Raw genomic sequence first — 23,442 nt, forward strand, 5'->3', positions numbered from 1 at the left:
TCTGACACTGACCCAGGCAATAATATCATGGATAAATACCACATGGCCCAAGTACTAGGGGATACCCTCTCAAGCCAGAGCCCCCGCTCCCCAGCTCAACGTGTAGCAATTATCCAATGACAACTGCACATAGTGACACACATAAATTCCACCCACCAGTACTCTGGAAGATGTCAACCCCAAACTGTATTGCTTCAACAAGTACATGTTGGACACCCACCATGTGCTAAGTGCTGGGGTTACAGCAGAAAACAAGACAGACAAGGTTTCTGCGGTCATGGAATTTACAGCCTGGTAGGGACAATGGACGATGGACCTGTAACAAACCATTTCAAAGAGTGAAAAGTTATATGAAGAAAATAAAAGAGAGGGCAGTGCTTCTTTAGATGGGACATCTAGGAACCCCTCTCTGAAGAGGTAGCATTTGATCTGAAACCTGAAGATGGAGAAGGAGCCCACCATGGGGGTCAGGCATGCCGGTCGGGGAAACAGGTGCAAAGGCGCTGAGACAGGAGCCTTCTCGGCCTGCTCAAGGAATGGCAAGGAGGCCAATTTAGCTGGAGAGGAGTGAATGAGGGGGCAAGTAACAGGATATGAGTCTGGAGAAGGAGGGAGAGGCCAGGTTATAGTCCCTCTTGTGGACTGTGGCAAGGAGTTTGGACTTGAAGAATAAATGGAAGCCCTTGAGGTGTCATTTTATTTATGACCTAATAAGAAGTTTGCTATGATCACGGTTACCCAACCAGAATTGTCTTGTGTTGATGAGTCCTGGCTCCTCTCGGGGTCACTCCCCTAATTCTAGGGAGGGCAGCTCCTCTTTCAAGAAACCTCCTTCCAAGCACGCTGGAAACAGGTTACCGGGTCGGACAAGACGCCGGTGCGGGATTCTGACCTCCCTCGGAGCGCGTTGGGCGGAGCCCATTGTGATTGGTTACCAGCTTTCCCTCCCTTCCCATCAGATCGCTCTTCGGGACAGTGCGAGCCTCCGGGGCCCCGCGTGAGCCGTCTGATCGGCTCTCCCGTGAGAGTGACAGCAGACGCAGCCTGTGAGCGCCGAGACGCGGCTGCTCGGCCGGGAGCTGCGGGGCTGCGCCGCCGGAACCCGGGCTGTCAGTGCTGGTCCTGCTGCTCGCCTGCACCCCTCGCGCCTCCCGAGCTATGGCCCTCCCGCCGCAGCTGCAGGCTCTGCTCCATGCAGTCAATGCGCTGCTGCGCAAGCGCCGGTACCACGCCGCGCTGGCCATGCTTAAGGGCTTCCGGAACGGGGCAGTGTGAGTGGGGCCGTGGGGCTGCGCGGGGGCGGGGGGCTGGGTCCCGCTAGGGTCCGAGCAGCGGACCCTGGGCCCGTCGCCACGCTATGTGTTCTTGAGCAGCCCTAGCGTGTCTCCAGGCCTCGGAGCCCACCATCTGCACAGTGGGCGCTGGGGATTTGGGGTTCCGTGCGCCTTCCCAGGTGGGGCAGTTTCGGGTCCTCCATGCTTTGCAACCTGGCCCACTTGCCTTGACCACCTCCCAGGCCAGCCCTTTCATCCCCGTTTGGGCCTACCTTCCCCACCACCCTGCTTTATGATCTTGGGTGTGTCTGGCTTCAACGGTCCCTTTTGCACAAGGAGAAGTGGCCACTGGCATCTAGCAGGCCAGCGGCGCCTCTGTCTCTGCTCCCACCGTTAAGCTGCTTGTGGGCTCCCATCCCGTTTCTCACTCCTCATCTGTATGGCTCTAGCTCTAAGCCCCCCATCCGGCCAGGGGAACTCCTGGGGCATAAGCTTGAGGAGTGACAATGACTAAAAGAAGCTACAGATGTTTGTTGGGCAAATTGATTCCACCCTGGCCATCAGATCTGCTGGAAAAGAGGTCTTGGGGTCATTTCACGTGGCTGGGAACTGGAGGGAAGTCCCCCTCCTTTAAAACTCATGCATAACAGCTATCTTTCATTGAGAGCCTACTGTGCTAAAAGGGGATGCACAGTAAACAAACCGAACAAAGATGTGTCTTCTTGGAGTTGACTTGCTAGTCGCACTGTGGCATGGTGGTGAGACTGCCTCTGGACTGCCTCTCTTCAAACCTTGGGGCCACCTATCTGTGTGCTGGTTTTTGTTTTGTTTTGTTTTGTTTTTAAGATTTTATTTGACAGAAAATACACAAGCAGGGGGGAAGGCAGAGGGAGAAGGAGGCTCCCTAGGGAGCAGGAAACCTGATTGGGGGCTGGATCCCAGGACTCCGGAGTCACGACCTGAGCCAAAGGCAGGTGCTTAACCAGCAGAGCCACCCAGGTGCCCTTATTTAGAGAGAAGGCATGCACCAGGTGGGGCGTGCACCAGGTGGGGAGGGGCAGAGAGAGAGGGACAGAGAATCTCAAGCGGACTCTCCTCTGAGTGTGCTGAGTGTGGGGCTCAATCTCACCACCCTGAGGTCATACCTGAGCCAAAATCAAGAGTTGGACATTCAACTTATGGAGCCACCCAGGCGCCCCTCAATTATTTTAATTTTAAAAGCAGTGCTTAACCGTTACAGATCATTTTGGAAATATGGAAAAGTTTTAAAAGGACAATTGTAAATTCCCATATTCCTATAGCTCAGGGAACATGGCTAACAATGTTGTGGTATATTTCCTTCCAGTCTTTTTTTAAAATCCATTTTTTAAAAGATTTTATTTATTCATTCATGAGAGATACAGAAGAGAGAGGCAGAGACAGAGGCAGAGGGAGAAGCAGGCTCCATGCAGGGAGCCCGATGTGGGACTCTATCCTGGGACTCCAGGATCACACCCTGAGCCGAAGGCAGGTGCTCAACACCTAGCCACTCAGGCGTCCCTTTAAATCCATTTTTACAAAGCTGAGGTCCTCTTGTGTATAATAGTTGGAAAGAAATACATTTTGAACAGGTAGAAGGAAGTACAATGTTACTCAGCAACTGCTTTAGGAACTTCGTTAACTTTAAGATTGACCAAGCAAAAGATAGAACTTTCCAGAAATGATCCAGAGTGTAAAATGCTGCAGAGAAGCTTGGAGCTCCGTGGCAATGAAAATATTGCCTTCACCTTGTCTGGTGGGTAAGGAGCCTCCATAGAGGTGCCAGCTGAGACTGGAAGACTGAGGACTTGGTGGCTACATGAGGAGTAAGAAGGAGCAGTCTGGGCGGAGGGAACAGCCTGCCCAGAGGCAGGGGAGAACTGGCAGGTCAGAGGAGCTCCAGGAAGGCCATGGGGCTTGAACAGAAGAGAGGTGTGAGAGGTAGGAGAAGCAAGCAGGAGCCAAATCCTGCAGCACTTTCAAGGCTGTGGGAGGAGACTGGATTTTATTCTGAGTACTGGAAAAGTATAGGCAGCTTTTAAGTTGGGATGTAATATGATTTAAGTTTTAAAAAGATGAGTCTGACTCTACTGGGAAAGTCAGGGTGGAACTGAGGGAACAACTCCAGTTGGGTGGGGACAGTGGAGGCCTTTGACACACATTGTCGCCTTTCATTTAAATTATAACCAGCCCTCTAGCTGGACGTCCTCTTTTGCTGTTAGGCAGACTGAGGCTCAGAGAAGTTAAATAGCAAGGCTGAGCCCCCGCGTCCCCCTCCCCAATGTGTCAGAGCTGGGATTTGAACCCAGATCTAACTTGAAGGCCAGCATTATCTCCCCTTCCAGGGTAACATTAGGATTAGGGCTAGAGCGGGGGACAAGGAGTCAGAGAGCCCAGAAAGAAAATGTGAGGCAGTGATGCTGTAGTAACTGTTTCCTTTCGTTTCTACAGCTATGGAGCCAAAATCCGGGCCCCTCACGCGCTGGTCATGACCCTTCTCTTCCGGAGTGGCAGGTACCCACCCCCTCTGCACACCTCTCAGGCTGGGGGAGAGTCCGGTCAGCCCTCAGCAGCAGGACACCTGCAACTAGCTTCCTACCTAGGTCTAGCCTGTCCACCTGACACCACCATCTCCTTAAGTATGACTCTGATTCATGCTCAAAAACCACCCTGGCTCCCACTGTCCCCCAGAGAAGCCTAGCTTCATTCCTTAAGAGGCCTTCTGCGACTAGTATTGAATCACTCTATTGTACACCTGAAACTAATATAATAGTGTATGTTAACTATGCTGGAATTAAAAACTAAAAAAAAAAAAAAAAAAAACAACAACCATAAGGCCCTCTGCTGCCTGGCCTCCACTGTAACCTACACTATTCCCTTGCACACTGGAGCACCCCTGGCACCCAGGACTTGCTGCCATGCCACGTTCCACCTCCACACATTGCAGATGCAGTAACCCCCTCCAGGCATACTCTTTCCTCTTCTACCCCACCTTTATTTCCTTATTTCCTTCCTGGCAACCCACACCAGTTATGTGAGGATCGCTTCCTTGGGAAAACTGTCCGTGACCTACCTCGCTCACCCAGACTTCTTGGTCTTCCTCCATCCCTCATAACGTTGTCCTCACGGCACTTCTCGGAAACTACTCTGTCCCGGTTTGTAATGTATAGAACCTCACCTGGAGCTTGTAAGGAACACACATGGATAGCCCATCAGCCAAATCCAGCCTGCAAGATTGTCTCTCTCTCTCTTTTTTTTTCTTTTTTTAAGGATTGCTCTTTTTTTTTTTTAAGGTTATATTTATTTATTTGAGAGAGAGTGTGAGCGGGGGAGGGGCCGAGGGAGAGGGAGAGGCAGACTCCTGAGTGAGCTGGGAGCCCTACACGAGGCTCAATCCCAGGAGCCCAAGATCATGACCTGAGCTGAAGTCAGATGCTTAATCAACTGAGCTGCCCAGGTGCCCCAGGATTGCTTTTTTTTTTTTTTTTAAAGTAATCACTACACCCAACATGGGGCTGGAATTCGGCCCTGCTTTTGTATTTTTGCTTTTATTGACTCATTGATTTTCTTTTTAAATATTTTATTTATTTATTCATAAGAGACACAAAGAAAGGCAGAGACATAGGCAGAGGGAGAAGCAGGCTCCCTGCAAGGTGCCTGATGCAGGACTTGATCCTAGAACCCCGGGATTTAGACCTGAGCCAAAGGGATACACCACTCAACCACTTGAGCCACCTACGTGCCCCTGATTCATTGATTTTTGTTTTTTACCCTCCATTTTTTTTTAAGATTTTATTTATTTATTCATGAGAGACAGAGAGAGGCAGAGACACAGGCAGAGGGAGAAGCAGGCTCCATGCAGGAAGCCCAATGCAGGACTCGATCCCGGGACTCCAGGATCACGCCCTTAGCCAAAGGCAGACACTCAACCACTGAGCCACCCAGGCATCCCTACCCTCCATTTTCTTAAAATTGAACTCATTCATTCAAATGGTAAATATTTATTGAACATCTGCTATGTGCCAGACACTGTTCTATGTACTAAGGATAGAACAGTAAACAAAACAGGCAATGATCAAGGTGAGCAATGCTGGTTCCTCAGGCATTGGTGGTGGCAGTTAGGTGAGAAGTGATCAGATTCTAGAAAAAAAAAAATTCTAGAAACACTTTTTTTTTTTTTAAAGATTTTATGTATTTATTCATGAGAGGCACACAGAGAGAGAGAGAGGCAGGCTCTGTGCAGGGAGCCCAATGCAGGATCACAACCCGGGCTGAAGGCAGGTGCTAAACCACTGAGCCACCCAGGGATCCCCTAAGATTTTTTTTAAAAGGATTTTTAGGGTAGCCCAGGTGGCTCAGCGGTTTAGTGCTGCCTTCAGCCCAGGGCATGATCCTGGAGACCCGGGATCGAGTCCTGCATCGGGCTCCCTGCATGGAGCCTGCTTCTCCCTCTGCCTGCCTGCCTGTCTGTCTTTCTCTCTATTCTCTGTGTCTCTCATGAATAAATAAATAAAAACCTTTAAAAAAAATAAAAAATAAAAAAGATTTGCAGAGAGCACGATGTGGGACTCAATCTTTGGACCCCGAGATCACGCCCTGAGCCGAAGGCAGACGCTCAACTGCTGAGCCACCCAGGTGTCCCTTAATATTTTTTTTTTATTATTCATTTATTTGACAGAGAGCAGGAGCAGGAGGAGGGGCAGAGGGAGAAGGAGGCTCCTCACTGAGGCGGGAGCCCAACGCAGAGCTGGATTCCAGGATGCAGTAACTTGAGATCATGAAAGCCTGACCTGAGACAAAGGCTGATATTTAACCAACTGAGCCACCCAGGTGCCCTCTAGAAACATTTTGAAGGCAAGATTAGCACCAACACTTAATAACTGGGAAATCCAGTTTTCTTTCATTAGAACTGGCAACAGTAGAGGCATGTGGCTGGGTCAGTCAGTACAGCATGTGACTCTTGATCTTGGGGTTTTGAGTTTGAGCCCCAGGTTGGGCATAATGTTTATTTAAAAAAAAGAGAGATTAAGAAAAAAAAGAAAACTGGCAACACTGGGCACATGTTCCTCTGAGGCAAGAACCATCTGACTCTTGGCTGTCTCCACTCACCTGGCAGACTTCCACATAGACCCACCTCAATGTTCTCATCTATCCTTGAGAGCACTTGGTTGCATCATCCTTGAATTGACCTCCCAGAGTACACGTTGCCCTTCCCCTGTGTTCTCCTAATTCCCCCTAGTGACTTAATTTTAAAGGATAAATAGAATCCTTTCCCAATTTAAAAAGTGCACTTTTCTCAGGATAAAGACAAAACAGCATGGCCCCACTCTCCCCACATTCTCTGCTTAGGCTTGATGGTTTCTCTCTGTCCCCTTACTCCCCACTCTCTGTCTCTCCTCTGGACCTTTGTACCTGCTGATCCCTCTGCCTGGTATGCAGTCCCTTTCCCCCTCTCGACCTCATTGACTCCTCATCCTTCAGATCCCAGGGTCATCTCTGGTCAAGGTCCAAGTTTGACCCTTGCTCTGTGATTTTTTTTTTCTCTGATTATTTATGTTTTTCTCTCCCATTAGATCACATACCCTATGAAGGCAGCAAGCATTTTTCCTCAGAATCATACCCCCAGTTCCAGTACATAGTAGGCTCTCCCTTACTCCTTCATTCATGTCTTCACCTGCTCATGCCAAAAAAGAAAACCCATTTACTGAGCACCTTCTATGTGCCAGGCCCTGTTCTGGGCCCTGGGGATCAACAAGCCAGGTATAGACACCACTCTCTGGTAGCTTACACTGGGGTAGGGTGGGAGTGGGAAGGGATTAAGCATATTAATGTCAGCTGGTATAAGAGCTGTGAAGGAAAAGTAGGAGAAAGGGACAGAATGGTCAGGGAAGCCCTCTCTGAGGAAGTGGCATGGAATCGAGGCCTAAATCTGGTTGGGGATAAGCCCTGAGGACATGGAGGCTAGAGGCCTGGGGTGGGTGAGTCCCGGCCTGAGCTCTTTGCTGGTTCACGTTTGCATGCCCAATGGGTGAATGCCCCTGGAACAGTTGGGTCTGTGCTCATGGGGGCCCCCTGTATTTGTGCAGCTTCCAGGACAAGCTGTGGGCCATCCTGCAAACCACGTACACTCACTCCCGGAACCTGGCCTGCTTTGTGTTCACCTATAAGGGGCTCTGCGCCCTGCAGTCCCATGTGCAGGGCAACACCTACCAGGTGCACTCGTTCCTGGCTGCCTTCATCGGGAGCTTGCTGGTGTTTGGAGATAACAATAACATCAACAGCCAGGTAAAGACCCTTCCCCAGGATAGGGCTCAGGGCTTAGGGGGCTGGGTGGGGAGGCACATGGTCCAGGTATAAAATTTGGGTGAATGTCAAAGAAGATGAGCTCTTTCCTCCCTTCCATATCTGAGGATCTTTGATCCAGCAGTCCCTGTGTGACCTTGGGAAGATCACTTTCTCTCTGTTTCACCATCTGTAAACCAAACAGCTTGTTGAAATTCATGGTTCCCCAAGTCAATATATGTGGTGTTCTCTGGAGCAAAGATTTTTTTTTTTAAATATGGAATGCTTCATGAATTTCTGTGTCATCCTTGCTCAAGGGCCATATTAATCTTCTCTGTATCATTGCAATTTTAGTCTACATGCTGCTGAAGTGAGCACTGGAGCAAAGATTAAAAAACAAAGACACTGTGCAGTGAAATAAGAAAAAAAAATGGCTCTGGGGGCACTTGGGTGGCTGGCTCAGTCAGTAGAGCATATGACTCTTGATCTCAGAGTCATGAGTTCAAGTCCCATGTTAGGCATAAAGCTTACTTAAAAAAAAAAAAAGATGACTCTGGAGTAACAATTTCATAAAACAAAACTTATTGCACTCAAAGGATGGTCTCTTATTCTGTATCCTGACAGTTTTCTGGGTTAAAATCCCTTTTTTTTTTTGTGAAATGAAACACTTGTTTTAAAGTTTTTCTTGGGTGACATGAAAAGTTGGCAGCCCCTCTCTTTGCCTCCCTCAAATTTAGAAATACTTTCAAATTCTAAGAATCATGTTTCATTTTCACATTTAAAAAAATGCAGACTGGGATGCCGGGGTGGCTCAGCAGTTTAGCGCCTGCCTTCAGCCCAGGGCATGATCCTGGAGACCCGGGACCAAGTCCCACATCGGGCTCCCTGCATGGAGCCTGCTTCTCCCTCTGCCTGGGTCTCTGCCTCTGTGTGTGTGTGTGTGTGTGTGTGTGTGTGTCTCATGAATAAATAAATAAAATCTTAAAAAAAAAAAAAAACAGACTAAGCACCCCCTGTGTGCCTGGCATGCTTCTAGTGCTTGGGGGTAGGTCACAATAAAATTAGAAAGTATATTAAAAAGATCGTTACCATCCCCCTCCAATTGTCAAGCCACTGTCCAGGAACACTTTAACTGTGTCTTGTGTGGCCCTTCAGAAATTGTCTGTGCTTGTGTCTGTACATGCCAGGAGTTTTCTACCAATGAGATCACACTATTCTTTTTCTTCACAGAATAATGTGTCTGCGAGACCCTTCTTTCGATCTGTCCTTCTTTTTAACATGAGCAGAGCTCTCTGTTGGGTGGGTGGACCAGTCTTGATTTCCCCAGTCTCTAGGTGGACACTATCTAGGGGCTCTCTAGCCTTTTGCCAGGACACACACACTAGCCTACATCTTCATTCAGACATCTCCTTACGCGTGTCAATACATCTGAAATTTACTTACCACAGAACTGTGGGATCTATAGATAGGAGAATTTGTATTTTGAGTTTCCCGAGGTTTGCTTTTTTGTTAAAAATGTCACTGGTTGGAGTGGCACCTGGGTGGCTCAGTCGGTTGAGCATCTGCCTTCACCTCAGGTTGTGATCCCAGGATCTTGGGATCAAGCCCCACATTGGGCTCCTTGCTCAGCCGGGAGTCTGCTTCTCTCTCTCCCTCTGCCTGCCACTCTGCCTACTTATGCTTTTTCTCTCTGTCAAATTAAATAAATAAATACATAAATAAATAAATAAATAAATAAATAAATAAATAAATAAATAAATAAATAAATAAATCTATCTTAAAAAAAAAAAAAAGAAGGAGAAAGGAAGAAAGCTAGCAAGCAAGTGAGCCCTGGGCTAAGAACTTCCAAGGGCTAGGAATCCTGGTCATACCATCTCCCTCTCTCTTCCTTCCTTTCCCTGACCCCTGGCAACAACTACTCTGACCTCCATTTCTAAAATTTTGTCATTTCAAAAATGTTATATAAGTAGAGTCATTACAGTATGTAACCTTTGGGAACTGGCTTCTTGCACACAGCATAATTCCCTCGAGATTCATCCAGGTTGTGTGTGTGTATCCATAGATCATTCCAGGGGAGGGATGCACCACTCTTTGGTAAAACCTTCACTTACTGAAGGACAACTGGGTTGTTTCCAGCTTTTGGCTATTAGAAATACAGCTAAGAAGATTCTTGTACAAGTTTTAGGGTGACCATAGGTTTTTGTTACTCTGGAATAAATGCCCAAGGGTGCAATTGCTGGGTCATATGATACATACATGTTTAATTTTGTTTAAGATTTTTATCTTTACATAATCTCTATACCCAATGTGAGGCTCAAACTCAGAACTCTGAGATCAAGAGTTGCACATTCTACCTACTGAGCCAGCCAGGCACCCTCCGTGCATGTTTTTTTTTTTTTAAGATTTTACTTCTTTATTCATGAGAGACACAGGAAGAGGGAGCAGCAGGCTTCCTGCAAGGAGCCGGATATGGGGCTCAATCCTGGACCCTAGGATCATGCCCTGAGCCAAAGGCAAATGCTTAACCACTGAGCCACCCAGGCATCCCTGCATGTTTAATTAATTAATTAATTCATTCATTCATGATAGACACAGAGAGAGAGAGAGAGAGAGAGAGAGAGAGAGGCAGAGACACAGGCAGAGGGAGAAGCAGGCTCTGTGCCAGGAGCCCGACGTGGGACTCGATCCCGGGACTCCAGGATCGCGCCCTGGGCCAAAGGCAGGCACTAAACCGCTGAGCCACCCAGGGATCCCCCTGCATGTTTAATTTTTTAAGAAACTGCCAATGTATTTTCCAGAGTGACTGTACTATTTTACATTTCCATCAGGAATATACAAATGATCCATTTCCTCCACATCCTAACCAGCATTTGGTTTATCACATTTTTTTTAGCCATTTTGATAGGTGTGTAGTGCTTCTCATTGTGGTTTTAATTTGCATTTCCCTAATGGCTAAACATTAGGGAACATCTTTACATGTGTTTATTTTCCATCTGTGGAACCAGTTCAAACATCTGTTTGCATCTTTTGCTCATTTTCTAATTGGATTGTTTCTTTTTTTACCATTGAGTTTTGAGAGTTTTTTTTAAATATATTCCAGATACTAGTTTTTGTCAGATATGTGTTTGTAAATATTTTCTCCCAGCTGCAGCTTTTCTTTTCAGCCTTTTCTTTTTTTTTAAACCAAATGGAATGTTTTTTTTAATTTTTTTAAAATTTTTTTTATTTATTTATGATAGAGAGAGAGAGAGAGAGAGAAAGAAAGAAAGAGAGGCAGAGACACAGGCAGAGGGAGAAGCAGGCTCCATGCACCGAGAGCCCGATGTGGGATTCGATCCCGGGTCTCCAGGATCACGCCCTGGGCCAAAGGCAGGTGCCAAACCGCTATGCCATCCAGGGATCCCTCTTTTTAGCCTTTTCATATGGGCTTTCACAACCAAACAATTTTAAATTTTGATGAGATCCAATTTATCAATTTTATTTATTTTTATTTTTATTTTTTTTAAGTTTACTTATTCATGATAGACATAGAGAGAGAGCGAGGCATAGACACAGACAGAGGGAGAAGCAGGCTCCATGCAGGGAGCCCGACGTGGGACTCGATCCCAGTTCTCCAGGATCGGGCCCTGGGCCAAAGGCAGGTGCTAAACCACTGAGCCACCCAGAGATCCCCAATTTGTCAATTTAAAATTTTTTTTTGAAAAAAAATAAAATAAAATAAAATAAATTTTTTTTTTGTAGATCGTGGTTTTTGGTGTCTGGTTACCTTTCAGTTTTTTTTTGTTTGTTTGTTTTGCTTTGCTTTTTTTAAAAATTTTATTTATTTATTCATGAGAGACACAGAGAGAGGCAGAGACACAGGCAGAGGAAGAGGCAAGCTCCATGCAAGGAACCCGATGGGGGACTCGATCCCAGGACCCCAGGATCACGACCTGAGCCAAAAGCAGATGCTCAACCACTGAAGCCACTAGGTGCCCCTACCTTTCAGTTTTGAACCATGTAAATATATTCATTTTCTAAACATTTTAATGAACAAGAATGATAATTATAGAAATAAATAGCAACATTATAAAATATCTACTACAGGGGTGCCTGGGTGGCTCAGTTGGTTGAGCATCTGACTCTTGATTTTGCCTCAGGTCACAATCTCAGGGTCTTGAGATTAAGCCTTGGTGTCACACTCTGCGCTGGGCATGGAGCCTGCTTAAGATTCTTTCCTCTCTTTGCCTCTCCACTCCCCCTTCTCTCTCTCTCTCTCTCTTTCTCTCTCTCTCTTTCTCTCTCTTTCCCTCTCTCTCTCTCCTTCAAATGAATAAATTAAAAAATCTTTAAAATACCTACTACCTACCACTTCAAATCTTCTTGCATACTAGCTTTGAAAAACACTGATCTAGGAGTTCCTGGCTGGCTTAGTTGGAAGAACATGAGACTCCTGAGCTTGGAGCCATGGGTTTGAGTTCTACATTGGGTGTAAAGATTACTAAAATAAATAAATAAACTAAAAAGAGAGGGAGGGAGGGAGGGAGGGAGGGAGGGAGGGAGGGAGGGAGGGAGGGAGGAAGGAAGGAAGGAAGGAAGGAAAGAAGAAAGAAAAAAGGAAGGAAGGAAGAAAGGAAAGAAAGAAGAAAGAAAGAAAGAAAAAGAAAGAAAGAAAGAAAGAAAGAAAGAAAGAAAGAAAGAAAGAAAGAAAGAAAAGAAAGACACTGACCCAGTGTGCAGTAGATGCTCCAGTACCTCCAGGGGTTGGGCAGAAGGTTCCCAGTGGCTGTGCCCTCCCATAATCCTCTGTCATTCCCTCCCTGCAGATCAACATGTACCTGCTCTCACGAGTCCTGTTTGCTCTATGCCGCCTGGGCATGGAGAAGGGCTACATTCCTGAACCCAGGTGGGACCTATTCCGTCTGTTCACCGCAGTCGTGTGGGGGCTGGTGCTGTGGCTCTTTGAGTACCATCGGCCCACTCTGCAGCCCTCACTGCAGTCCTCCATGACATACCTGTACCAGGATAGCAATGTATGGCATGACATCTCAGATTTCCTCCTCTACAACAAGAGCCTCCCCTCAAAATAACATGGCCCTAAGGTGCTGATGGGGGCTTCTTCACTCGAGATTGGCTCCATCGGTGAATCATCCCAAAGGATCCTTCCTTCTCAAGATCACGATTCTTGGACTCCAACTTATATTGTCCCAGGGTTCCATTTGCTGAAGCAAAAGCACTGATTTCCACATCCCATTAGGTACTCTTGAATGGTGAATAGGGCTATGGAGCCTTGGACGTGATTCTAGCTGTGTTGCTGGCTACTGTGAGACCAGGGAAAACCACCCCCTCTGGGTGTCAGGGGTCATCGAGCTCAGAGGAGGGCCCTGAAGTCTCTTTCTGGTGGGTACGGTCTTCGACCATTCTATGGAACAGGGCTCCTTGCTTGTGGGCAGAAGGTTGCAAGTATGTTTTTAGAAAATATTAAATTCCTCGGCTCAGGTGGTGTTCTATTAGAGACACTCTAGGATTCCACTGTCTAATGGAAGCATAGCGTGATCCATATATGTAATCGAAATTTTCCTTAGTAGCCACGTGAAAAAAAAAGCAGAAGGAAGCAGGTGAGATTAATCTTACTTATATATTTTAACCCAGGATTTCTAAAATATTATTTTAACATAAAAATTAATATAAAAATTAGAGATATTTTATATCCTTTGTTCTTGTACTGAGTCTTCAGAATCAGGCATGTGGTATATACTTAGAGTGTGTCTCAATTGGAACCAGCCATATCTCAAGTGCTCTGTAGCCATGTGTGGCTAGTGGCTACCATATTGGATAACACAGATATGGAACACATTCATCCTTGCAGAAAATTCTAGTGGACAGTGCAGATATAGAGCTAGGGGGTATGAGTTTGAGTCCTCACTCCACTACTGTGTGACCTTGGGGAAGATTTTTAACCTCTCAGAGCCTTAGTTTCGTGTAAAATGAGGATAATCCTAATACACATCCAGTGTCCACATTGGACTTGTATAATTATAAGAGCTGCTACTACTAATTACTTCAATTTAGTGAGCTCCTACTTCCCCCCCAGGTGCTTTGCAGATATTTTCAACCCATACAATGACCTCGCAGTTAGGTATTTTGATCCTCATTTCACAGATGTGGACACTGAGGGTCAGAGGCGGGAAGTAACTTGCCCAAGATAATACAACCATTATGATAGCCAAATCAGGGTTTAAACCCAGAGCTGTCTGGGTTCAAAACCCTTTTTTTTTTTTCCAGTGCCTTATGTTAAATTTAGAAACCTAAGCTATGCTATGCAAATATTAGCTGGTTATAGGATGAGTTTCAGAGGAGGCTGCAAACTCAGATGCCCAGAGGGGTCTGGCAAGGTCCATAAATGAAAATGCTGTGCAGGGGATCCCTGGGTGGCTCAGTGGTTTAGCGCCTGCCTTCCACCCAGGGCATGATCCTGGGGTCCTGGATCAAGTCCCAGGTTGGGCTCCTTGCATGGAGCCTGTTCCCTCTCTGCTGTTCTCTCTCTCTGTGTCTCTCATGAATAAATAAAATCTTAAAAGAAAAGAAAATGCAGTGCATTAGGAAGTGATGGCAGCATGGGGAACTGGAGACTCACGTGCCAGTCTGATTTTTAAGATCACTGCGCCGGACAAATCAAACAGGTCTCCAGGAAGATTTGGTCCATGGCCCACCAATTTGGTCTAGTAGGAATACTTCAGTCTCTTTTTAGAAAGTACTAGTAGAAATGTGCACATGAGTCACTGGTGTTCTTATTAAAGTGTAGATTCTGACTTAGTGAGTTTGGAGTGGGGCCAGAGATTCTGTGTTTCTCACAGGCTGTTGGTGCTGCCGGTTTGAGCCATACCTGGAGTAACAAGGTAGTAGGGAATGATATGCAGCCAACTGTCATCCCGTTACAAATGAGGAAACTGAGTCACAGACCTGTTAGGTCATCACGATGGGATTATGTCTGATTCTAACAGCAGTGTTCTCAGCCATTATGTTGTGCTGCATGCTTGGAGAATCCCAAGGTCCTGGGGAGGAAGGAGGTGGCCATCAGCAAGCAGATGCTGGAGGTGCTCCACCCAATCCCCTCTAGCTTACTGCTTTGCTGCACACCAGCCAACTTTTCCAACTGCCACTACTATATCTTTCTGCCTGAGGGCTCTCGCTTGCCACTGGCACCTGCTCTGGCACCCACAGCAGGTCTGGAGGATTAACACATCCGATAACTCTGAGGTGCGTGCTCCACACTGGCTCACAGAGTTCCCCAGCAGGAATGAACTATGGCTGCCTGCAATGGTCACTTGCTTGATAACTAGCCCCCCTTCCCTGTCTTGCTCATGCCCCTAACATGGGACCACTTCCCAAATAAACCACTTGTACTGAAATCCTTGTCTTGGGGTCTGTTATTGAGGAAACTCAAACTAAAATTGGCCTCTGGTGCAGCAAGCTGAGAGTAGGTGGGGGTTATGGACATAGGCTTTGGAGCAGGTGTGCCTGAGCTCAGCCTTGTTCACTCGGGCAAGTGACTTAACCATTCTGTACCCCTGTTTCTTCATCTATAAAATAGGCATGCTAATATCACTCACTTCACAGGATGGTCTGGTGGATTAAACAATGTGATGAGTATAAAGTAAGCACTCAATAAATGTTTGCTGTTATTTCTAATATAGCATCCAAACATAGGAGGAAGGGTGGTCCTAAGAACTGAGTAGCCCCTGCTTTTAGCCTCTCCTCTTTCTCAGCTGAAGGTAGAGCCTTGGCTCTCTGCCTGCCCAGTGTCCCCCACTGCTGCGGGGGGCTGCACCACCGACTGTCTCTGCTCTCTAAGAATAGGTTTCCCTCACAGATGGCATCTCTCTGGATCCTGCCAGAGCATCTGGTGCCTCCAACTGCTCACTCCAGGGAGCAAGGCTGTGTGGTCCTTGCTGAGGAGCAGAGCTCTGGCTTCCAGCAGACCTGGGAGGAGTCCCCACTTGGCTCCTTCCTAGCTGAGCTTCCATTTCCTAAGATCTGTAAAACGGGTGTTGCCAAAGGGCCCTTGGCACACAGTAGGCACTCTATAAATGCTAGGTCCTGAAATAGTACAATGGTTTACGTGTTTACTTAGCACCTGCCACATTCCTATGAAGTCTTCTGACATTCAAGACTGCAAAAAATAATTTTTAATCAATACCTCCTGTACAGTACAGAACTTACATAGTACAAAAGGTGTATCACAAGAAAAAGTCAGGCTTCCTCCTACATCCAAGCTCCACCCCCAAACTCCCTCTTTTACCAGGGGCACTCATTATCAGCACTTTCTAGTGCAGCCTTTCTGAGATATTCTGTGCACAGCCACCTATCTTTATTTTACTTTTTTTTTTTCTTATAAAACTCACAACCCTGAAATCAAGACCTGAACTGAAATCAAGAGTCAGATGCCAGGACACCTGAGTGGCTCAGTGGCTGAGCGTCTGCCTTCAGCTCAGGGCATGATCCTGGAGACCCAGGATCGAGTCCCACATCGGGCTCCCTGCATGGAGCCTGCTTCTCCCTCTGCCTATGTCTGTTTTTTTTTTTTTTTTTTTTTTTTTAGATTTTTATTTATTTATGATAGTCACAGAGAGAGAGGCAGAGACACAGGCAGAGGGAGAAGCAGGCTCCATGCACCAGGAGCCCGATGTGGGATTCGATCCCGGGTCTCCAGGATCGCACCCCGGGCCAAAGGCAGGCGCCAAACCGCTGCGCCACCCAGGGATCCCCCTCTGCCTATGTCTCTGCCTCTCTCTTTCTCCATGTCTTTCATGAATAAATAAATAAAATCTTAAAAAGAAAAAAAAAGATACCTAACTGGCTAAGTCACCCAGGCAGCCTTAAAGATTTTCGGTTAAGATTTATTTATTTATTTATGAGATAAAGAATGCAAGTGGGGGAGGGGCAAAGAAAATCTGAAGCCTACTCCCTACTGAGTATAGAGCCCAATATGTGACTTCATCCCACACCCCTGAGATCACTACCCTAGCTGAAATCAAGAGTTGGGCACTTAACCAAACTACACCACCCAGGGGCCCCTAAAGACTTTAGTTTTTAGTAATCTCTACACCCAATGTGGGGCTCAAACTCACAACCCCAAGATCAAGAGTTACATGTTCCACCGACTGAGCCAGCCAGGTGCTCCTGTCTTCTGAGAAGTGTTTACATTGCATTGTCATCTCAACTAGTCTTTGGCATTTCTTCCTTGCCCTCTGCATGTTCAGTTTCTCTTCAGTCAGTAGTCTAAAATGAAAGTGAGTCCTTTCTTTGAGCTGGCTCCCACCGCAGCTCCACCCCTGACTCGAATATCTCAGTCAGGTTCTTACTACCATCAGTGTGTGAGATGAACTGCTCTAGATATCTGGAGCCTTACTGTCGATGACCCCAGACATTCAGGCCCATGGAGCTCCAAGTGAAATGGAAAGGACAAAAGTGAGGTTAATTTGGGGACCTTCTGCTGCTCCACTCCCAAATTAGAGATTATTCAGTGAGCCCATGTGATAGCAATGATTGACAGGTAGAGATGCCAAGAAACTGCCTCCTGTGATGCTCCCTGCTCCTGCCTTTCCCATCTCAGGCCCCAGAAAGAATCCTGGAGATGACATTTTTTTCTCCATTGTTCACTTGGGTTCATAAGAATCAGGCTTTGAACGTGATGCCCTGCTAAACCAGAACATTGTGCAGCAACTCCACCTCCCAGAGTGTACCCCACATCACCACAATCTGTGGCTCCAGATGAGTTGCTTTCTTTAACGAATTAGGGGGTATTTATAAAACGAAACGTTATTTTTTTTCCTTCCCTTGTCATGTTCCAAATGGATAGGGAGAGAGTGTGTCTTACTTCAGCCCTAAAGAGTATTTCAGGTGAGAGGGGTTTCATTGTAACCAGAGGGTCTCCTGTAGGACTTGCTCATGTGAGCTGCAGGCTGCATGGGCCCAGCTGGGGGATGGAGAGAAAGCTGGACTCTCTTCTGAGCATTGTTTTCAGAGAGGGCTTCCTAACCGAGGGCTCCCTGCTTTCTGTACCAGGACTCTGCACCCAGAGCTTTGTAGATGTCACGATTTCATAAACAAGACAGGAAACCAAGCAAAATGGAAATGTAGGTCACAGGGTCTCTGTCGGAAACCATGTTCTCATTGCTTTTCCAGGCTTCTTCAGGCTCTCCCTGTGTGCTTGGTGTCTGCTGACAGAAGGACCAGGGCCAGACCACATCGGCTCTTTTAAGACTCTCCTTTTTAGGTGGTCTTTTTAGTCTGTGTCATGAACCCCTTTGGCATCTGGTGAAAGCTATGGACCCCTCTCAAAATGCTGTTTTTAAAACTCAGTAATAAAATACATAGGGGGCCCCTGGGTGGCTCAGTTGGTTAAGTGTCTGACACTTGATCTCAGCTCAGGTCATGAGATCAAGCCCCACATCTTGTGCATTGAATCTGCTTAAGATTCTCTCCCTCTGCCCCTCTCCCCCCCCCTCCACTGCTCAAGGGTGCCCAATCTCTAAACAAACAAACAAACAAACAAACATAGGATTACAAAGACAAGAATTATATTGACTTGAGATAATTATAAATATTATACTTTTTTTTTACATGCTAAATAAATATTGGCAGGTCTAAAAGTGTCATGATTCCACAGGTGCCCTAGACATAAACATATCTCAAGACCCTGCAACAGCTGTGACAGGGCATGGAAGTAGCTGTGGTTTCTGTTGCTGTTAATAGGCCTCTGGTCTAGTGCCTGCCTGAAGTGCAAGTAGATGTTACATTGTAGTCAGAAGCTGGTGAATATATAGGTGTAATTTTTTTTTTCTGTCTAAGTTCCTGGAACTTGGGTTCATGGATCACAGATTCAGAACTTGCTTGAGACTGACCTTCCCAGCCTGACCACATGGCAGCTGTCATGCCCTGATCACAGGAATAATAAAAATACTGGCTGATATTGGCTGAGTCCTTACGAAGTACCAAGCAACCAGTGATATCGGGCGCTAGGACCCAGCAATGAAAGAGTCGGGTCCTGCCCACCAGAGACTTACAGTCCAGCCTGGGAAGGCTGACACATGAATACAAAAATAAGATAATTTTGGAGAATAGCGGGTTCTCTGAAGTCAGTAGTACAGGGCACTGTAATAGAATGACTTGGAAGGGGAGAGAACAAGAGGGTCTATTTTCCAGGAAAGGCCTCCCTGAGACCCATGAAGAGGAGAGAGCCATGCAAAGATACAGAGGAAGGGTGTTTCCAGCACAGGATCTGCAAAGTGTGCAGAGGGAACCAGCTGAAAGCATTCCAGGGCCTGGCAGGAGGCCTGTGTGGCTGGGACAGAATGGTGGGGGTGTGCTGGAGGGCTGGAAATGGAGGCTAAGAAGCTGGCTGGGCCTATCAGGAAGGCTTTGTGGGCCCGAGTAAGTAGTTTGGGTTTTCTTCTAAGTGTTCTGGGCAGCCTTTGGCAGGTTTAAGCACGGGAGGGATGTGATGTGCTTTACATTTTGGAAGGATTCTTCTCACTACAAGTGGAGAAGGGTGTAGGGGAGCCAGGCTGGCAGCAAGGATCCAGTAAGGGAGCCATGCGGGGGTCTGTGTGAGAGAACATGGCTGTTTGGACCAGAGTGGGCTTATGAGGTAGAGCGAAGTGGGCACATATGGGGTGTAATTTGGAGAGACTCTGTGGCCCAGGGCTGGGGGCGGTGAGGAAGAGGGGTGTAGTGAATGACCCCCGTGTTCCCCCTCCTTAGGCCTCACCCCCCCACCTGAGAAAGGGAAGCCCTGACCTTGCCCCCCCTTGCTGCTTCAGCCCCCTATAGCCCTGGGGCCCCTGGCATGCGGGCTTCCCAGCTGGCCCCAATTGTTGTTACTCCCCAGGGAGTCATGGGAACACACTCCCCCTGCCCCCTCCAGCCCCCTCTTCCCAGACAGGGCCAGGCCCTAACAATGCCCCCTCAGCCAGCCAGTGGCCTGGACACAATGCCCCTGATTCGGTTCATTGCCAGCTCCAGGAGGCCTGCTGGGTTTCCTGGCCTGTTTGGCATATATATAACTCTGGCTTCCAGCAGGGATTTTTTTTTTTTTAACAACAACAACAAAAAAATCCATGGCTCCTCCTCTCTGAATATCTTAATATATTATAAAAAGCCTTTCTCTTCCTATCCTGAACCCTCTGTCCTCCTCTCCCTAACTGCATTTGCCATGTGCCCGTCAACCCCAGGACCAAATGCAGGTCAGCAGGTGTCAGGGAGAAAACGAGAAAAAGGAAGAAAAAGCTGCCATGGCCAACCTCGAATGTGCTGGTGATGCTGAAGATCATGAGAATAATCTGAGGGCTTGTGACATAGCAGGCACCATGCCCGGTGCATTTTGTACACTAGGTCTCATTACCTCTAAGGCACCATCAAAGATGAGCTACAACATTATTTTGAGCCCCTAAGAGAGAAAAAGAGCTACCAACTACATTTAGGACATGCCATAGTCTGATGCACCTCAATTTCAGAGATATTAAAATAGGGGGGGATGGTCTTAGAATCTATGGAATATGGGGTCACTACATCTACACACTTCATTGCTCTCTGAACATATTTTTCTCCATATCTTTGTGTCTACCTGTGCCCAGGGGATGGGGGACAGTGCAAGGATTGCTTCATGAAAATTCATCTTTTCTGCAGCCTCTCTAGAACAGTTTTCCTTGCTTCCTCGCCGCCTGGAGAGGAGATGTGAGCAAGCTGCTTCAGTAACTTCTCTTTGATTCCTAATAGCAGCTGACATTTACTGAGCGCTCTCTCTGCACCAGGCACTGTTCTAAGCACTTTCATGTCCCCACAACCCTATCCGGTAAACATTATTGTTATCATTCTCCCTTTATAGCTGAAACAGAGTCCCTCTGCTCTAAGGGTCCCTTACTGACTGTGGGGCCCTAGTCTGGGCAAGCACAGCTACTATGTCTGTTTCTCCTCCTTTCCTTGGAAAAGCAGAATCCCATCTCAGAGGTTGGGGTGATGCAGAGAATGGAAGTGGCACCAGGTGAGCCTTGGTGAAAAGAGAGGTTCCCAGAGCATGAGTTCAGTGAGTAACGGGGTTTTGGGGGAAGGAGGACGGCTTATCGACCTGAGACCACTTACACTAGACTGGACCCTCTGGCCCATACCCTACTGAACATATGGACTGATTGGTAGCCAAGGACTTAGCCAAGGCCACACAGGCAGCTGTTGGCTGGCACCATGCCCCATGTCTCCCATGGCACTACGAATGCCCACTTTTCCTCCTTTTCCATGCCCATGTCTTCTCTTTAGTTACCTGCAACGCAGAGGAGCTGTGAAGGTGCTGGTTAGTTCTTCGGCCCTAAGAATATTGCCAGTAGTAACCATTTGTGGGGCGCTTACCCCTGGCCAGGCACAGGCGTTGGGGATTGCAAATTCAGGTGCCTGGAATGGCAGGGCAAGCAAGGTCATGGAGTGAGGCGAGCCAGGCAGGGCCTCTGGTGGCCTAGAGGGTCAAGACTCTGGCTAAACAGGGCACAGCACTCAGCGCTCTGACGGCCTGGCTAGTACTGCCAGATATTCCTGTCTTAAAGGAAAGTCGGATAGTTGAATTTTGATACGGCATTTCACAATTTAAGAAAATTTGAAACTAATTCACAATTCAGAAAAAAACAAAAACAACACACACACACACACACACACACACACACGCCAAACTCTGCAGACAAATTAAATGATACCTGTGGGACAGTTTGCAAATCTGCTTGTTTTCTCATTTAACTCTGACATGCATCCTGTAAGGAGGCTTTGCTCCTTGTTCTATGGATGGGGCAAGCAAAGCTCTTGGAGAGCGTAAATCACCTACTAGAGGTCATCCAGCCACGCCATGTGGTTGGGGTCAGCCTCACTCCTAAGGCTCGCTCCTATGCTTGATGGCCTCTCAGATGGGGAAGAGCCCTGTGTTCAGACACAGCCAGAACTGGCACAGGGACAGAACATCTCCAGGGACAGCAAACCGTCAGTCAGGGAATTCAGTGTAGCAATGAGGGATCATTCGAGACAAATGTGATTTTGCAGACATAAAACACCCCACCTCCCTTTGCCAGAACTCAACAATGGATGTCTCTGTGCCCCTTAATAAAATTAAGTCACCACAGAATCATCTCTTCCAATTATGCAGTCTTTATAATGATGGGATGTTCATGTTTGGAGATTTAAAATTTTTTTTTTATTTTTACTTTTTTAAATTAATTAAAAAAATATATATATGTATATTTATGATAGTCACACACAGAGAGAGAGAGGCAGAGACACAGGCAGAGGGAGAAGCAGGCTCCACGCACCGGGAGCCCGACGTGGGATTCGATCCCGGGTCTCCAGGATCGCGCCCTGGGCAAAGGCAGGCGCCAAACCGCTGCGCCACCCAGGGATCCCCTAAAAAGATTTTTTTAAAGATTTATTTTTATTTATTTATGATAGACACAGAGAGAGAGAGAGAGAGAGAGAGAGGCAGAGACACAGGCAGAGGGAAGAAGCAGGCTCCATGCCGGGAGCCGCGGGACTTGATCCTGGGACTCCAGGATCGTGCCCTGGGCCAAAGGCAGGCGCGAAACCATTGAGCCACCCAGGGAGCCCCTAAAAAAGATTTTATGTATTTATTCATGAGAGACACACAGAGAGAGGCAGAGACACAGGCAGAGGGAGAAGCAGGCTCCATGCAGGGAGCCTGATGAGCCCGATGTGGGACTCCATCCCAGGACTCCAGGATCATGCCCTGGGCGGAAAGAAGGTGCTAAACCGCTGCGCCACCCAGGCATCCCAAAAAACTTTTTTTGAAAAACGTAAGAATGTGCGTTTAGATGAGGTGGTGTATGTGGAATAAATAAGCTTGAATTATTTGTGTTGTTTGTCAAACTTCTTAATGAGCATATTGTGCAGGTTCATGGAAATAATTCTGACTTTCCCACTGGACTGTGAGCTCCAGGTATCAGAGATGGGTGTGTTTTGCTTCCAGCCGTCTCCCCAACACCTAGCACAACGTCTGACACCATTGCTCAGTAAATATCTGTGGATTGAATGACGTTTAAGAAATGAGGGGGGGATCCCTGGGTGGCGTGGCAGTTTGGCGCCTGCCTTTGGCCCAGGGCGTGATCCTGGAGACCCGGGATCGAATCCCACGTCGGGCTCCCGGTGCGTGGAGCCTGCTTCTCCCTCTACCTGTGTCTCTGCCTCTCTCTCTCTGTGTGTGACTATCACAAATAAATTAAAAAAAAAAAAAAAAAGAAAAGAAATGAGGGGATTGGGCAGCCCGGGTGGCTCTGTGGTTGAGCATCTGCCTTTGGCCCAGGGCGTGATCCTGGAGACCTGGGATCAAGTCTTGCATGGGGCTCCCTGCATGGAGCCTGCTTCTCCCTCTGCCTGTGTCTCTGTATCTAATAAATACATAAAATCTTAAAAAAAAAAAAAAAAGAAATGAATTGACTGGGACACCTGGCTGGCTTCGGCTCAGGATGTAATCCTGGAGTCCCAGGATTGAGTCCCACATCAGGCTCCCTGCATGGAGCCTGCTTCTCCCTTTGCCTATGTTTCTGCTTCTCTCTCTCTCTCTCTCTCTGTGTGTGTGTGTGTGAATAAATAAATAACCTTAAAAAAAAAAAAAGAAAATGACTTGTCCACGGTCACACAGACCAAGGTTCCCATTTATATCCACTTGATTTAGGAGCTCTTCCTGTCACTTCTACACAATCCTGCCTCTTGGAAAAATTCAAGGGAAACATGTCTCTATACTGAGGACGATGGGTCCAGGAGCTTCCACCTCTTTGGACTCCTCTAGAGTTAGATGTTTGTGGAAATGGTGATGGGGGTGAACACTTGCTAATTAAGCCAC

At 47.2% G+C, this 23,442-nt stretch overlaps 1 protein-coding gene and 1 non-coding gene across 2 annotated transcripts; one reads left to right on the plus strand and one right to left on the minus strand.

Annotated features, from left to right (window-relative positions):
• Window positions 1-1,048: 1,048 nt before the first annotated feature.
• On the plus strand, window positions 1,049-15,177 carry PXMP4 (peroxisomal membrane protein 4). The gene is made up of 4 exons (XM_055307967.1): window positions 1,049-1,271; window positions 3,744-3,806; window positions 7,379-7,577; window positions 12,380-15,177. Exons 1-4 carry the CDS (start codon window positions 1,159-1,161, stop codon window positions 12,641-12,643), a joined length of 639 nt encoding a protein of 212 aa, XP_055163942.1. The 5' UTR covers window positions 1,049-1,158; the 3' UTR covers window positions 12,644-15,177.
• Window positions 7,846-7,952, minus strand: LOC129498755 (U6 spliceosomal RNA). The gene has a single exon (XR_008662197.1). It is a non-coding gene; the product is annotated as a U6 spliceosomal RNA (small nuclear RNA).
• Window positions 15,178-23,442: the final 8,265 nt, after the last annotated feature.

Source organism: Nyctereutes procyonoides, unplaced genomic scaffold (genome assembly GCF_905146905.1).
Source record: "Nyctereutes procyonoides isolate TBG_1078 unplaced genomic scaffold, NYPRO_anot_genome, whole genome shotgun sequence".
NCBI classification, from domain to species: domain Eukaryota; kingdom Metazoa; phylum Chordata; class Mammalia; order Carnivora; family Canidae; genus Nyctereutes; species Nyctereutes procyonoides.